At 40.4% G+C, this 16,342-nt stretch overlaps 1 protein-coding gene across 2 annotated transcripts in view; it reads left to right on the top strand.

Moving 5' to 3' along the window:
• Nucleotides 1-16,342, top strand: part of REPS2 (RALBP1 associated Eps domain containing 2) — a 250,518-nt gene that overhangs the window by 219,392 nt on the left and 14,784 nt on the right. For both annotated transcript variants that reach the window (XM_070464477.1, XM_070464476.1), the window contains exons 15-17: nucleotides 5,027-5,110; nucleotides 6,143-6,288; nucleotides 15,416-15,521. In XM_070464477.1, coding sequence (XP_070320578.1) covers nucleotides 5,027-5,110; nucleotides 6,143-6,288; nucleotides 15,416-15,521 — 336 coding nt within the window. The remainder of the gene's footprint in view (nucleotides 1-5,026; nucleotides 5,111-6,142; nucleotides 6,289-15,415; nucleotides 15,522-16,342) is intronic.

Raw genomic sequence — 16,342 nt, 5'->3', positions numbered from 1 at the left:
TGGGCCTCTCCACAAGGCTGTCTGAGTGCTTCAGGACATGGCAGCTGGCTTCTCCCAGAAAAGTTTATTCAAGAGAGAGCCCAAGGAGAAACATACTAGAATGCTTTAACTCCCCTCTTCCAGGAGCACATTGCCTGGTGTCTCAGGTCAGGTTGCCTAAAAGCAGAGCTCGAGATGAGGATTCTTGAAAAGTGGCACATCAGATGTATAAAATAATTATCTGTCTAATTGAATAAGTGAATGATCCCTTCTTCTGGTGGAGAATCCAAATGCTTGCCTCCCTGGGCCTATGTCCCTTTCTGGGAAGCCAGCTGAACAGAGCCCATGTCGTCCCATCAAAGCTCCTCAGTAGTTCTCAACATCCTAAGTGGCAGCACCTTCCAAGTCCATGTGACCTGTCCAAGTTTTTGTTGCAAAAGCAGAATGAAAAAATATTTTTCTTTTTTTATTAATATGTAAATTTTATTGAAGTATAGTTGACTTACAATGTTTCAGATGCACAGCAAGGTGATTCAGTTATACATATACACATATATTATTTTTGAAATTATTTTCCATTATAGGTTATTATAAGATATTGACTGTAGTTCCCTGTGCTATACAGTAAACCTTTGTTGCTTGTTGTGTATCTATTTTTTTAAATTAGAAATCTAGCATTCTATTCATACTAAGTCAAACAAGTGGAATCAAAATGTCATAAAATTTTTAGTTGGGCAAAAATTCATGTTTTCTAAAGCTTTTCTACTACACTTGATAAAGGCTTGAGAAAGAACATCAAAAAAAAAAGAGATGGAGAAATTGGAAAACATAAACTAAATGAAATGGGAGCACTGAATATGAAATAGAAAAAGTGAAACAAACTAGATAAAAGTAAAAGATCATCATATAGTCCAGTTGTTTTTAAACATGGCTGCTCATTAGAAACATATCTGGAGCTTTGGAGAAAAAAAGCAATACCTGGGCATTTGTATTTTTCAAAAAATTCCAAGATAATTCTGATATGCATCTGGATTTTAAAAAGTGATTACAGGTTTTTCTATTAAATGGTAGTTTTGGTGATATAGAATTCTATTATTTTTCTGTTGACCAATCATGATACAATGGTATTAAGTGAGTAATAGTTACATAATCACAATAGTAAAAGATATTTATCAGTTTTCACAATCAATAGCCAGACAAAAAATAAAAGATAATTATAACTGCAAGCCATAATGGGAACATGATTAACCTAACAATATAAAATAATTACACACAATTTTGAGGGTCAAACGGAGTGATGTGTTAAGTCAAAGTGCATGCATGTACATGTTTTCATCCACCCAGCTAGTCTATGTCTTGGTTGGTGCATTTAATCCATTTACATATAAGGTAATTATCAATATGTATGATCCTATTAACATTTTCTTAATTGTTTTGGGTTTATTTTGTGTAGGTCTTTTCCTTCTCTTGTGTTTCCTGCCTAGAGAAGTTCCTTTAGCATTTGTTGTAAAGCTGGTTTGATGGTGCTGAATTTCTCTTAACTTTTGCTTGTCTGGAAAGCTTTTGATTTCTCCATCAAATCTGAAGGAGAGTCTTGCTGGGTAGAGTATTCTTGGTTGTAGGTTCTTCCCTTTCATCACTTTAAATATATCATGCCATTCCCTTCTGGCTTGTAGAGTTTCTGTTGAGAAATCAGCTGATAACCTTATGGGAGTTCCCTTGTATGTTATTTGTTGTTTTTCCCTTGTTGCTTTTTAATATTTTATCTTTATCTTTAATTTTTGTCATTTTGATTACTATATGTCTCAGTGTGTTCCTCCTTGGGTTTATCCTGCCTGGGATTCTCTGTGCTTCCTGGACTTGGTTGACTATTTCCTTTCCATGTTAGGAAAGTTTTCAGCTATTATCTCTTCAAATATTTTCTCAAGTCCTTTCTCTCTGTCTTCTCCTTCTGGGACCCCTATAATGTGAATGTTGGTGCGTTTAATGTTGTCCCAGAGGTCTCTTAGGCTGTCTTCATTTCTTTTCATTCTTTTTTCTATATTCTGTTCTGCAGCAGTGATTTCCACCATTCTGTCTGCCAGCTCACTTACCTATTCTTCTGCCTCAGTTATTCTGCTACTGATTCCTTATAGTGTATTGTCCATCACTGTTCTTTAGTTCTTCTGGCTTTGGTGAACATTTCTTGCATCTTCTCCATTCTGTTTCTGAGATCCTGGATCATCTTCACTATCATTATTCTGAATTCTTTTTCTGAAAGGTTGCTATCTCCACTTCATTTAGTTGTTTTTCTGGGGTTTTATATTTGTCCCTTCATCTGGGACATAACTCTCTGCTTTTTTCATCCTGATTAACTTTCTGTAATGTGGTTTTTGTTTTAGCTGCTGTGGGATTGTGGTTCTTCTTGCTTCTTCTGTCTGCCCTCTGGTGGATGAGGCTAAGAGGCTTCTGTAAGCTTCTTGATGGGAGGGATCAGTTCAGTTCAGTCACTCAGTCTTGTCCGACTCTTTGCAACCCCATGGACTGCAGCACTCCAGGCTTCCCTGTCCATCACCAACTCCCAGAGCTTACTCAAACTCATGTCCATCAAGTCAGTGATGCCATCCAACCATCTCATCCTCTGTCCTGTCCCCTTCTCCTCCTGTCTTCAATCTTTCCCAGCATCAGGGTCTTTTCCAATGAGTCAGTTCTTTGCATCAGGTAGCCAAAGTATTGGAACTTCAGCTTCAGTCCTTCCAATGAATATTCAGGACTGATTTCCTTTAGGATTGACTGGTTTGATCTCCTTGCAGTCCAGGGGACTCTCAAGAGTCTTCTCCAACACCACAGTTCAAAAATATCAATTCTTTGGTGCTCAGCTTTCTTTATGGTCAGGTTTCTTTATGGTACCAACTCTCACATCCATACATGACTGCTGGAAAACCATAGTTTGACTAAATGACCCTTTGTTGGCAAAGTAATGTCTCTGCTTTTTAATATGCTGTCTAGGTTGGTCATAGCTTTTCTTCCAAGGAGCAAGTGTCTTAATTTCATGGCTGCAGTCACCATCTGCAGTGATTTTGGAGCCCAAGAAAATAAAGTCTGTCACTGTTTCCATTGTTTCCCCATCTGTTTGCCATGAAGTGATGGGACCAGATGCCATGATTTTAGTTTTTTGAATGTTGAATTTTAAGCCAACTTTTTCACTCTCCTCTTTCACTTTCATCAAGAGGCTTTGTTCAGGATCATTCTAGTTGGCCACATCTGGCCGTTCACCTAGCTTGCAGCTGGGATGCCACCTTTGCCTGAGTCTTGGTCACCCACAAGGCCAGCTGTTCCTATAGGCTCCACATGTCCTTGGCAGAGTCCTTATTCCCCTGAAGCCTGTTTGCCCACTCATTTCTCTGCCTTTCTACTAGACTTCTAGCTCCTCATCAGCAAGGTCTGGGACTTATTCATCCTTGAACACTGGTTCTAGTACATGCCCTGCCTGTCATGGCTGTTGGATAAATATTTCTTGAGTGAATAATACTCAGGCCCAAGAGTGCTGGCAGCTATATAGCAATAGTGGTCACAGCCCAGCTTTGGCACCTGAAGCCTGGTTTCACACTCTGCTATTTGTATAATCCTGGGTGAATTCCTTGCCTTCTAGATCCTCAATTTCCCCTCTACCTCCTAGGGCTGTGATGATGAATGCAATAATCCATGGAAAACACCTAGAGCAACATGTGACACATAGCAAGGTTTTGGTGGTTCATAGTATACATCTATTAATGACAGTAACAGCAATGGTAATAATACAGTTAGCCTTAATGGAAAGGAGAAAGCTATAAGAAAAACTTGGAACTAGAAATCAGGCATGTTGAGTGCCTGCATTGTGGGTTTTGAAGAGGCAGGGAGTGGGAGTGGATTGGGCACCAAGGATCCAGGGCAGGCAGTGGAAGTGTAGGAGCAGATGGGCTTACTCTGGGGAAGAGTGAACAGGGAGAGGAAAATAAAGCAGGAGAACCCGCAACCCCACATCTGAGGGATAAGAGGAGCCATAACAGGAAGTGAGAATGTTTCCAAGTAGGACACTGGCTCATCAGATCCTAGGGACAGGAGCTTTACAAATGGAGACGAGAGTGCGGAGCTGGACATTGGTCTCTGAAGACTAGAGGCAGCTGGGACGTGCTGAGGGCAGTTGGCAGGAGAGGTGGAGAGGAGTAGGGTCAGAGGAGGGAAGAAGCGGGGCTCCACTAGAGCTTGAAGAGGGCCCAGTTAGCGATGAAGTGGGTGCGCTCAGGCCACAGCTTGTGTGCTGCCATGTGTTTCGGTGATGCAGATTAGCTTGTGAGTCTATAGAGGACTAATAACATGGAAGTCATATTGGTTCACTTGTTAACATTTTGCATCACTGGCTAGTAGCTGCTGAAAACCAAGGACTCTAGCAGCACCAAATGTAGTAAGCCTGGGAGGTAGGGAGCCACACGGGGTGTCCCTGCTCCCTGGGCTCCGCCATCGGGCCGTGTGGCCCCACTGTCTTGCAGGCCTTTGGGGCCATTCCTCCCCCGTCTTTGTGTTTTTATTCATGGACTCCATATCCCTCAGCAGCCAGAATCCTTCTGTTTCCTCCCTCCATCACGCTTACCCCTCTCCTTTTTTTTTTAAAGGTAAACAGTCATGTCTACTAGTGTTTCTTTATCAGAAATTGAAAATAAAAATTTCAGTGCTTTTTTATTATAATTATTGTATTTCTTAGTGTTTGAGTTGAAATTATAATTTCTTTCCCCTACTTTTTCACTAGGCCTTGTTATTTTTAGTTTGCAGTTTCAGAGCATTAGTTTTTAGCAATACATACATCCAATTATAGAAGACATTCCTCTTACTCCTTTTCCTAAGATTGAACAGTGCTGGGAGGAGAGATGGGAGGGAATAGCAGGGTCTAGAGAAAGTTTCTCAAGGATTGGCAGATCTGACCATCCTTGGCTGTTTCCCCTTAGTAACTATTTTCCTAAGCTCTCTTTACTACACATTTAGGTGGTTGTATTTTTGCATTTTTTCCCCTTTCTGTGATCTTTTGCTACAGTCTGAACAAGCATCTGAGGCCGAGTTGCATCCCCAGTTGAACAGGGCCCCCTCTCAAGCTGCGGAAAGTAGTCCAACAAAGAAGGTAAGGCCAGCATGAGGGCATTACTGTGATGGCCTTGTGATCCCTCCCCAAGGCTGCTTGCCTCTATTAGCCGATAGACTGTTTTAAAGTTTTCATGCCCTGACATGAATGTTTATGATCCAGATTTCCTTGAATCTGGGTTCTTTGTGAAGATTAGGGTCCTGATGATTCCTAGGCTCCACCTTGATGTCTCTGACAGTTTGTACTTCCATCTTCAACCTCTAATCTAAATATGGTGGCCTTGCTTTTGGCAAGACCAAGAGGAGCAATGGGGAGGGCCCTTAGCAGAGCCCTGCACCCTGCTGAGCCTTGAGAAGTGCTGAGGGGGCCTGGGTGGTCTCCCCTTTCTAGTCTTTGTGCCGCAGTTTACCCTGGCCCACCGTGTCACCGAGCCCCAGTGCATTTGCTCACTCATTGACCGTGCTCTCCGTGAACGCGCGCTCTTCTCCCCCTCCTCTCTTCTGCCCCGTTTTCTCAGGCCCTCCTCCCATCACAGAGCATGTGCCTATGCTTGGGAGGACAGATGGGGTAGGGCCTCCAAGAAAGCAGGTCAGCTACCTCCTTCCAGAAGACACAGTGGCTCACCATCTTGGCTTGATGTAAGAGCACAGGGTAGGAGAATGATGAGTTTATGATGAAGACCTCTACAAACTTTAAAACTTAGAACTTATTTAGAATGTATTCCCCAAAGCCCCAAAGTAAGGAAAGAGAGAATTTTGTCTTTAGTAAGGAAAGGCCTTGTGATGTGAGATGCACACAGCATTTAAAAAAGAAAGGACAGGAGGTAAAGAGGGCGCCTGATTCCTGTGTCCTTCTAGGTAACAAAAAGGTAATAGGCTGCAAACATGGAAAAAAAAAAGAAGGAAAGGCCCCTGAAATCTGATGGTCCCTCCAGGTCTTGCCATGCCACAAATCAGCCACATGTCCTTGGATGTGGAGTTTGAATAGAGCACATGACAGGCCAGGAGGAACATAAGGCATTGACAAGATGGGTGGCATTTACTTGTTTAACTGTTTTTTTTTAATCCACAGGAGATACCATATTCTCAGCCCCCATCAAAGCCCATCCGTAGGAAATTCCGACCTGAAAATCAAGCTACAGAAAATCAAGAGCCTTCTACCGCTGTAGGCGGGCCAGCTTCTGTAACAACCGTGAAACCCCATCCAGCAGTCCAAAAGTAAGTAGAACAGATAAATGAGCACATAGTCAGAACTTTCATTTTAAATCTGCATGTACATATGTAAAAGTAAACTTACGTTTACACTCAACCCCTTGGACTGGTGTGATTTTAATGGTTATAGTCTTACCTCACTCATTTCTGTGACGGTATTACAGTCTCCCAGTCATGTAGAAGGAGGGTTTCTTTCTTTCTGTCTTTTTTTTTAGAAAGAGGGTTTCTAAGCAATAAAACTTAACCTGACCCAAGGGGTGAGTGAGTCACAGGCTGGGGTGTATTTCAGATTGGTTTGATTTCCTTCCCCTCCTCTCTCCTCTTCCCTTCCTTCTCACCCTTCTTGCTTGTTCTGGCCTGTGTTTTCCTGGGAAGAAGACAGTACTATAAATGATAGTTCCCCTCTTTACCTATCTGATCTCATGTCCCCTTGATGCATGTGACCAGCTTCAAGACCCTCAGACCCAACTTTGAGTAGATGCAGTATGTGATTCCTTTTCATTCCCATGAAGAGATTCTGTTGTTGAGCATCTCAGCACAGAATGGTCACATGCAGAGCCTCTAAGATATCTTTTTGTAGCTGAATAGAGGGTAGGAACACCTGTGGACATTGCCAGGGACCAAAAAAACCATCGTCTGGACAAGCCATCCTTCTCCAGAAGACTTTGACTTTAAGAAGAACCATTATTTGCCTCAGTGAGATTGAGTGAGGGCAGAAATTGAGGGCAAAAACGTGCTTCTATGTGTGACTTCAAGTGAGCCTGACTAGTCACTAACACAGATGCTTGGGATGTGTCATAACACTGCTCCTTACAGGTCTCAGGGTCTCCTGCAGAGTTTCTCTTGCTTACACTATTATGGGAAGAAAAGTAACAGGTTCTATGGGTGCAGCTTGCTGATGAAGTCAGTCCCCATTCTGAATCTGTGCAGCACTCTTCTTTAGGTGATAGCTTTTGTTTTTTTCCCAAATGGACAGTTCCCTAGTGGTATTAGTGCATCAAGGAAGTATATTTTGTCCTTAATGGTCCCTGAGAGCTTAGGCCATCTTCCAGCCATCCTCCAGTCTAGAGGATGGATCTTCAAGATACAGACACATAAACTTTCTTTGATGTTCTCTTCAACTTGTCACTGTAATCTGTACTTCACATCAGTGCTGGCTATGTGACAACTGAGTGGTGGCTATGACATCCTCCAAAGCAGATGGAAGGGCCACTGGTGGAATTCAAGCAGAGATCTTTATCTTTTTTTTCATTGCTTAAAAAAAAGTAACCTTATTTAGATGTGTTTCCTGTAGCATCCAATTCACTCTTGTAAGTGTACACTTAAATGGTTTTTAGTATATTTATATAGTTGTACACTCATCATAACAGTTAAATTGAACATTTTCATCGCCCCTAAAAAAAGATTCTGTGCCCATTAGCAGTCACTTTCCACTCCCACATCCCAGGCAACCATTGTCTATCAATACTTTCTGTCTTTATAGATTTGCCTATTCTGGCTATTTCATTTAAATGGAATCATATCACTGTTTATAATAGCCAGGACATGGAAGCAACCTAGATGCCCATCAGCAGACAAATGGATAAGAAAGCTGTGGTACATATATACAATGGAATATTACTCAGCCATTAAAAAGAATACATTTGAGTCAGTTCTAATGAGATGGATGAAACTGGAGCCCATTATACAGAGTGAAGTAAGCCAGAAAGATAAACACCAATACAGTATACTAACGCATGTATATGGAATTTAGAAAGATGGTAACAATAACCCTATATGCAAGACAGAAAAAGAGACACAGATATATAGAACAGACTTTTGGACTCTATGGGAGAAGGCAAGGGTGGGATGATCTGAGAGAACAGCATCGAAACATGTATATTATCAAGTGTGAAACAGATCACCAGTCCAGGTTGGATGCATGAGACAAGTGCTCGGGGCTGGTGCACTGGGATGACCCAGAGGGATAGGATGGGGAGGGAGGTGGGAGGGGGGATTCAGGATGGGGAACACATGTAAATCCATGGCTGATTCATGTCATTCATGTATGGCAAAAACCACTACAATATTGTAAAGTAATTAGCCTCCAACTAATAAAAATAAATGGAAAAATAAATAAATAAATAAATGGAATCATATAACATACGGCCTTTTGTGACTGTCTTCTTTTACTTAGTATCATGTTTTTAAGGTTCATCCATGTTGTATCATAAATCAGAACTTAATTTTTTAAAACAGCTGATTAGTGATTTTATTCACCCATTCATCAGCTGATGGACATTTGGGTTGTTTCCACTTTACAGCTAATAAGAATAATGATGCTGTGAATATTTATGTGCGGATTTTTGTGTGGACTGATATTTCCATTTGTCTTGAGTGTTTATACCTAGGAATCACATTGCTGGGTCATTGCCGGGTCATTTGGTAACTTTGGGCTTCCCTGGTGGCTCAGACAGTAAAGAATCTGCCTGCAATGCAGGAGACCTGGGTTCGATCCCTGGGTCGGGAAGGATCCCCTGGAGAAGAAAATGGCAACCTACTCCAGTATTCTTGCCTGGAGAATTCCATGGTCAGAGGAGCCTGGTGGGCTACAGTCCCTGGGGTTGCAAAGAGTCAGGCATGAATGAGCAACTCATACTGGACTGGACTGATGGTAATTTTATGTTTAACAGCTTGAGGACCTTCCATACTGTTTTCCAGAGTGGCAGTATCTATTGCATTTTATAATCCTACCAGTAAAGTATGAGGGTTCCAGATTTTCCTCTTCCTTAACAACACTTGTTATTTGATTTTTAGGGTTTTTATCATAGCCATCTTAGTGGGTGTGAAATGGTATCTCATGGTTTTGATTTGCATTTCCCTAATGATTAGTGATATTGAGCATCTTTACATGTGCTTATTGGCCATGTGTATAACTTCTTTGGAAAAATGTCAACTCATATTTTTTGCCCATTTTTTCTTGGATTACTTATCTTTTTATTTTTGAGTTATGAGTTCTTTATATACTCTGGATATAAATCCCTTGTCATATATATGATTTGCAAATATTTTCTCCTGTTCTGTGCATTGTCTTTTTCCTTTCATAATGACGCTATTTGAAGCACAATATTTTTAAGTTTGATCAAGTTTAATTTGTCTAATGTTTTTCTTTTGTCCCTTGTGCTTTTGCTTTCATATCTAAGAAACCATGGCCCATATCAAGTTCATGAAGATTCGTTCCTGTGTTTGCATCTACAAGCTTTATAGTTTTAGCTCTTACATTGAGCCCTGTGGTCTATTTTGAACTCATTTTTCTATACAATGTGATGAAGGGGTCCAGCTTCATTCTTTTGCATATGGATTTCCAGTTGTCCCAGCAGCATTTGTTGAAAAGAAGCATTTGCTTTATCTGCCTGTTCAGTCACTATCCCTCACCATGATATTCTTTCACTAGTTAGGTGAGCTCATGGGGTCAGGGTGAGAGAGGCTAGCACCCGCCAGCAACACAAATAGTGCTATAAATGTCAAGGATCTAAGCTTTGCCATAAGGGAACTGTATAAGACTTACTTCAGGTCCCGGACCAGTTCATTTTAGAGTGATAAGGAGCAACTTAACACTCATAATTTTTAAGACCTGGAGAGAGGACAGCCAGACACATGATGGTTAATCTGTATAGCCCTTTATTGGTTAGGGTCCTGGGAGAGAATTAAGCTCTGATGCCCTTAAGCATCTATGGTATATAGTAAGTTAATCTCTCTCCAGTGCATTTAGAATGGTTGTTATTATATACCATCTTTGGGAAAATTGAGAAAAGAGTCACAAAGCAAGTTGCAAAATGGTCATCAGCTTTTGGGGAAATTAGCATTAGAACTGACCTATTAAAAGAAACAAATTCTGCTTCGGATACCATCATTGTCTACTCCATATAGGAGAGAGGAACTAATAAAATATTCTCTCCAAGTGAGCTGCTGAGTCCAGGTTATAAGTAATAAACAGCTCTTAGATTGTGTTATCATTAATGAACTGCCTATAAGGACAGAAGTGGGGTTTTCTTAGAAATAATTTGGCTTGATTGTTTTTTCCCATATTTTATATATCTGCTAAGGATGGATTTTGGGAAAATAGAATTGTTTGAACAGTTTAGAACTAGAGGGTGTTGTGTGGCAATACTGTGACCGAACCTGTGCCAGCTTCTGTGGCCTAAGCTCTTCTCTGGAACCCCAGGAGGTGTCCTGCGGCACCCCAGGGCATTCCACGGAGCTTGCGTGGCAGGGTCTGCTTGCCTGCATGAAGTTCTCAGTGTGGTTGGGATTCTGTTTCCCTTCTCTCTTCCTGTTTGTCAACAGTAGAATGAATATCTGTGGGATTGATGATTGGCATCTCTAATGGGAACCTACCATTTCCAAGAAGAGAAAAGGCAATAAAAACTCACTTCTTAGAAGCTGTACTCAGAATTCCATGGGAGAAAGCAGGGTCCAGGGTGAAGGCTAAGAAGATTTTTCTTATCTAGAGATCCCAGTTTATATTCCTTCAAACAGTGGTTCAGCTGATTGAGAAAAATGAGGTAACAGTCACTCAAATAACAAAGAAACTGACTTCTTTCCTATGTAGAAGTCTGAGTTGGTGAGTGGTCCAGAAGCATACCTGTCCAGAACCCAGGTCCCTTCTGTCATCATCTTTCAGATCCTGTGAGGGTTGCCTTTATCCATAGGGTTTGGAGGTGGCTCACCTCTAACACGTTCATGTTCCAGGTCCCAGAAAGGGGAAGGGGAACAAATGGAGAGAAAATTAGTTACTTTTAAGGACATAATTCAGAAGCAGCATACATCATTTCTCTTGGATACCTTTCACCTAGACTTAGCCATATGGCCTCAACCTACTTGCAAAGAAGACACAGAAATGTGGCTAGTTTTTAGTTGCATGGCCATATGCCTAGCTCAAACTGAGGAGGAGATGCTACTGAAAACAGGAAGGCAGAGAATATAATTGGAGGACAGTCTGCCACATAACCTTCAATGTACAAGCCTCACAGTGTACAGTTCTAAACTGAGAGATTGCCTGATGCACAACAGCAGCAGGTAAAAGAAACACCTCACTGTTACTCCCTTATTTTCCTCCTTGGAAACCAGGCCAATTAGAGACCAGCCTGGAACAGTGAGTAACAAGGTTAGGAGAACCTAGACAAACTCTAGAAGCAGGTCTTAAGAGGTGAGGCAAGTTGGACGCCTTTGCTGAACTCTTGAGAGGTTTTTGAAGCTGGATCCTGTCTTTGCATTCTGCAGGGCTCATTTGGTGGCAAAACATAAAGAGCAACTTGAGCTAGCAAAACTGTGTTCATTATTATAACAATACAGGGGTGACTCATTGAACCCAGGGACATGGATGGATTGGGGGAGAGGACCATATTTCTATAGGCTTTCCTCCTGATTCGTCTGTATTTTCTGACATTTTTATCTGTGAAATCTTCTCAACCATCTTCGGCTCCAGATATTACATACTCACTGTGTAGGGCGCAGGCTAAACCAAACTCTTAACTGGAACCCAAATCCCTGGGAGAGAGAATCGGGCAAGCTTAGCACAGGCTAGCATCTGTTCAAGTGTGAAAACAGAGCTGACTGTTTCATAGAACAAATAGGACTGTCTGCCTGGGGCCTGTCCCTATAGAGGAGGGGAGGGGGATGGAGACAATTCCCAGGGAAGGGAAAACTTGAAGCCGGCACACTTAGCGTGGTAGTTGTTTAAGTAGAGGCATCCAGCTCTGATCAAGATGTATTTTCATAAAACTTTTTATTTTCTAATAATTATAGATTCATAGAAGATTTAAAAATAGTACAAAGAAGTCTTGTGTATCTTTCATGTAGCTTCTCTCAATGCTTACATTTTACCTAACTTATAGTAAAATATAAAAAACAGGAAATTGACTTTGGGACAGTATATATGTATAGGTCTATGCCATTTAATCACATTTGTATGTCTTGTAACCACCACTGTAATCAAGATACAGGAGTCACCCCTACCTCATCCTCTTTTCTATTCTTTACCTGTGGTAACCACTGATCAGTTTTCTATCTCTCTAATTTTGTCATTTTCAGAATGTTACACACATAGAATCACACAGCATGTGACCTTTTGAGCTTTGCTTGTTTTCACTCAGCATAATGTCCTTGACATCTGTCTAAGTTGTGTAAATCAGTACTGCTAAGAAGTATTCTATGCTATGTATGTACCACAGTCTATATAGCCATTCATCTATTCAGAGACATTTTGTTTGTGTCTAGTTGTCAAGTATTACAAATAAAGCTGTTGTGAGCATCTGTGTACAGGTTCTTACGTATACATATGTTTTCATTTCTCTGCAATAAATGTCTAGAAGTGTGATTGTTGGGTTGTGTGCTAAATGTATATTTAGTTTTTAAAGAAACTGCCAAGTTGTTTCCTAAAATGACTGTACCATTTTATCTTCCCACCACCAGTGTATAAGATTCAGTGTCTCCACATCCTCACTAGCATTTGATACTGTCACTAGTTTTTAAATTTAGCTGTTCTAATAGGCGTGTAGTGCTATCCCACGGTGGTGTTAATTTGCTTTTCCCTAATAGCTAGAGCATCTTTTCATGTATTTGCCATCACGTGTCCTCTTTGGTTATGTGTCTCTTCATCACGTTTGCCCATTTTCTAATTGAATTGTTTTTTAACATTGAGTTTTGAGAATTCTTCATATATTCTAAATACAAATCAGTTGTTACATCTGTGTTTTCAAATGTTTTCTCTCAGTCTGTGGGTTATCTTTTCATTCTCTTAAAAGAGTCTTTTCAGAGCAAAAGTTTAAAATTTTTGATGAAGTCCCAACTTACTGATTTCTTTTCCTTTTATGGATTGTGCTTTTCTTGTCACCTCTAAAATCTCTTCACCAAGCTCTAGGTCCTGATTTTCTTCTAAAAGTTTTATAATTTTACACTTTACATTTAGGTTGGTGATCCATTTTGTGTTAATTTTTATATCAAGTGTGAGATTTGGGTCAAGATTCATTTTTTGGCCTATGGATATTGAATTGCTTCAGCACTTTTGTTGAAAAGGCTGTTCATTTTCCATTGACTTGCTTTTGCTCATCTGTCAAAACTAATCTGTACTAGTGTGAATCTCTTTCTGGGTTCTTTATTCTGTTCCAGTGATCTATGTGTCTTTCCCTCTGCCAATACTACACAGTCTTGATTGCTATCTTTATTACTTTACCACTTGATACTATAGCTATATAATAAGTCTTCTATTTTTCCCACTTAGTATTTTTTAAAATTGTTTAGCTATTCCAGTTCCTTTGACTTTCCATTTAATTTTAGAATACTTTTGTCTTGAGCTGCTAAGATCTTGCTGGGATTTCCATGGGAATTATGTTAAACCTTTATGTCAACCTGGGAAGAGCTGACATCTTTACTGTGTTGAGTTTTTCAATCCATGAACATATATTTCTCCATTTACTTAGATCCTATTTATTTCTTTCGTTTGTGCTGTGTATTTTCAGCATGTAAGTTCTATATATGTTGTGGTATATCTAAGAATTTCAGTGAGTTTTATAAATAAAATTATAAAAATCTACATTAGTTTATCTGATCATGTGATTCTCTTTTTCACCTGTTAAAGTAATGAATTATATTGATTGGTTTTTAAATATTGAATCAGTCTTGCATCCCTGGAATAAACTCCTCTTGGTCATGATTTATAATTCTTTTTTATATTGCTGAATTCTATTTGCTAATATTTTATTAAAGATTTTGCATCTGTATTCAGGAGGAATAGTGTATCAAATTTCTGTCTTGCTGGGCTGCCCCTTTCCCAGTCCTTCAGCTAGAGAGGGCAGAATTTTGGGGAGGCTTTTTATTGTCTGCTCTCATTGGCATTTATGGGATACATATGAAGTGAAAAAGAAAACCCAGGCAGTTTGTGGCTATTCTTTCCTTGGGTACCAAGTTCCCTAGCTGGTTTGCCTTCTTCACTCTACTTTGCAGAGTCATCTTATATTATTCTGTATATTATGTCCAGTGTTTTACTGTATTTAGTGGGAGGACTAGAGAGAAATGTATCTACTCTGTCTTGTCCTGAAACCAGAAATCCAATCTTGTAAAAATCTTGTAAGAAGTATATTTTGGAGCTTCTTCCCTGCCTATTTATGGGTAAAAAACTAATGTTTAAACTTGTTGGAGAGGGAGTATGTCTTATACAGGTGAATAGAGTGGCTAGTATAGTATACATTCTCTGTACACTGTCATCAGATCTCTCCAGTGGTCACAATGATTCCTGGCTCCCAGGGATCCCAGGGATCACAAACATGTTTGTTTTTCTAGGGGAACTTAGATGGTCCTTTTGCTCTGAGGATTCAGTATTTCTTGCTGTGGGATATAAGGCTGTAGGTTCTACAACAACATTGACGGTTTTGAGGGGGAAAGTAGTTGCTAAGAAAAATTAGGGCCCGTCAGGCAGTGTAAGCAAAGACTGTAATGGGCCAGTTGGGACGTGTGTGGTCACCTTAGTTATACCTGTTCTGTGAATTTACTGTTGACTTACTTTGGAAAGACTGATATTAAAACAATTTTGTGTTTTTCTCAAGTGCCACAGATGTATGTTGGTGTATGCACTTGCACACACACACTCACACACAAACATACTTAGGCATTCATGCCTAATAATAAAGAAATGAAAGAGAGGTATGTAGGTTGACTAAGTTAATGTAGGATTTTTACTGAAAAGGATGTTTTTCTATTATTTGCCTTCAGACTTGCCCACAGGGCCACCTGCAGGTCTTTGAAATGCCATTAATGATTGCACAAAAAGGGTATTCCAGTTAATGTCGTTTATCAGGAAGAAATGCTTATTAAATGCCTTTGGATAAATGGAACAAAACGTGTTTGAAAAGGCCCAATTTGCAGCTTTTCTTCAAGTTGTAAAATGGAAACAGCTTCAAGTGTAAATAATTCATCCCAAGAAACTTATTTCCTTTGGTATGTGCCTGCCTGCCTGTGAATATATGATTTTATTTTTGGAGCTCTGTGATGTTAGCCCCTTGTTAGTTTAGCGCTTCTCATGAATCAGAGAGTTCTGACCCACAGAGATCTGGATCTCTAAGTTCTGTGTCACTGAACTGTTTGTACTTTTTAATAGGCAGTCTTCCAAACAGAAGAAGGCTATTCAAACTGCTATCCGCAAAAATAAAGAGGCAAATGCAGTGCTGGCCCGTCTGAACAGCGAGCTCCAGCAGCAGCTCAAGGTAAGGAGCTTCCTGATTGGATCACCAGGCTGTGTGTCTGGTTGTTGTGTTTTGTTTTGACAAACACTGGCTGAGCATCTGGTTCTATTCCTGTTGGTAAGACTTGCTCTTTGTTCTCAGACTCCTTTTGGAAGGCAGAGAGTTGCTGTATTTGTTTCATGGGTTGGTTCTTGTTAGAGGAAGACTCGAAGCTTTAATATGCAAGCTACATATTGGGTGCGAGTTAAAAAGACAGAGAAGCTATTACAAAGCTCTTTGAAGCATTCTTTATTGTCCAAAGCTTCTGGGTAAACCCCTAATTTGTCGAGGTCCTCTATCAATGATGCTATACTCATTTCAATGGAAGAGGGTGGCCTTGATCCTCTGAAAGGCTATCCCCTCCTCTTGGAAATGGTTCCATGTCACCTCAAGGATATCGCCTCTGTCCTTATCACCCGTTTCTCTTCACCATTATTCTCCCCTGTATTATTAGTTTCCCAGGGCTGCCCTGACAAAGTGCTACAAACTTAGTGGCCTGAAAGAACAGCAACTTACTCTGCCAGCTATGGTGGCTAGACTTCTGAAGCACAGTGTCTGCAGAGCTATGCTCTCTCTGAAGGCTCTAGGGGAGAATTCTTCCTGTCTTCTTCCCAGTTTCTGGTGGTGGCTGGCAGTCCTTGGCATTCCTTGGCTGGTAGATGTATCACTTCAATTTCTGCCTCCACACTCTTTCATAAAGTTTTTTCTGGTCTCTGTGTATCTGTGTCCAGTTCCTCTTTTCATCCTTCCCTCTTCTTATAAGGATATACTGGTCATTGGGTTGGGGCCCACCCTAATATAGC

This window comes from Odocoileus virginianus, unplaced genomic scaffold (genome assembly GCF_023699985.2).
Source record: "Odocoileus virginianus isolate 20LAN1187 ecotype Illinois unplaced genomic scaffold, Ovbor_1.2 Unplaced_Contig_25, whole genome shotgun sequence".
NCBI classification, from domain to species: domain Eukaryota; kingdom Metazoa; phylum Chordata; class Mammalia; order Artiodactyla; family Cervidae; genus Odocoileus; species Odocoileus virginianus.
The sequence above is the reverse complement of the archived record's forward strand: the minus strand, read 5'-3'. Positions and strand labels throughout refer to the sequence as shown.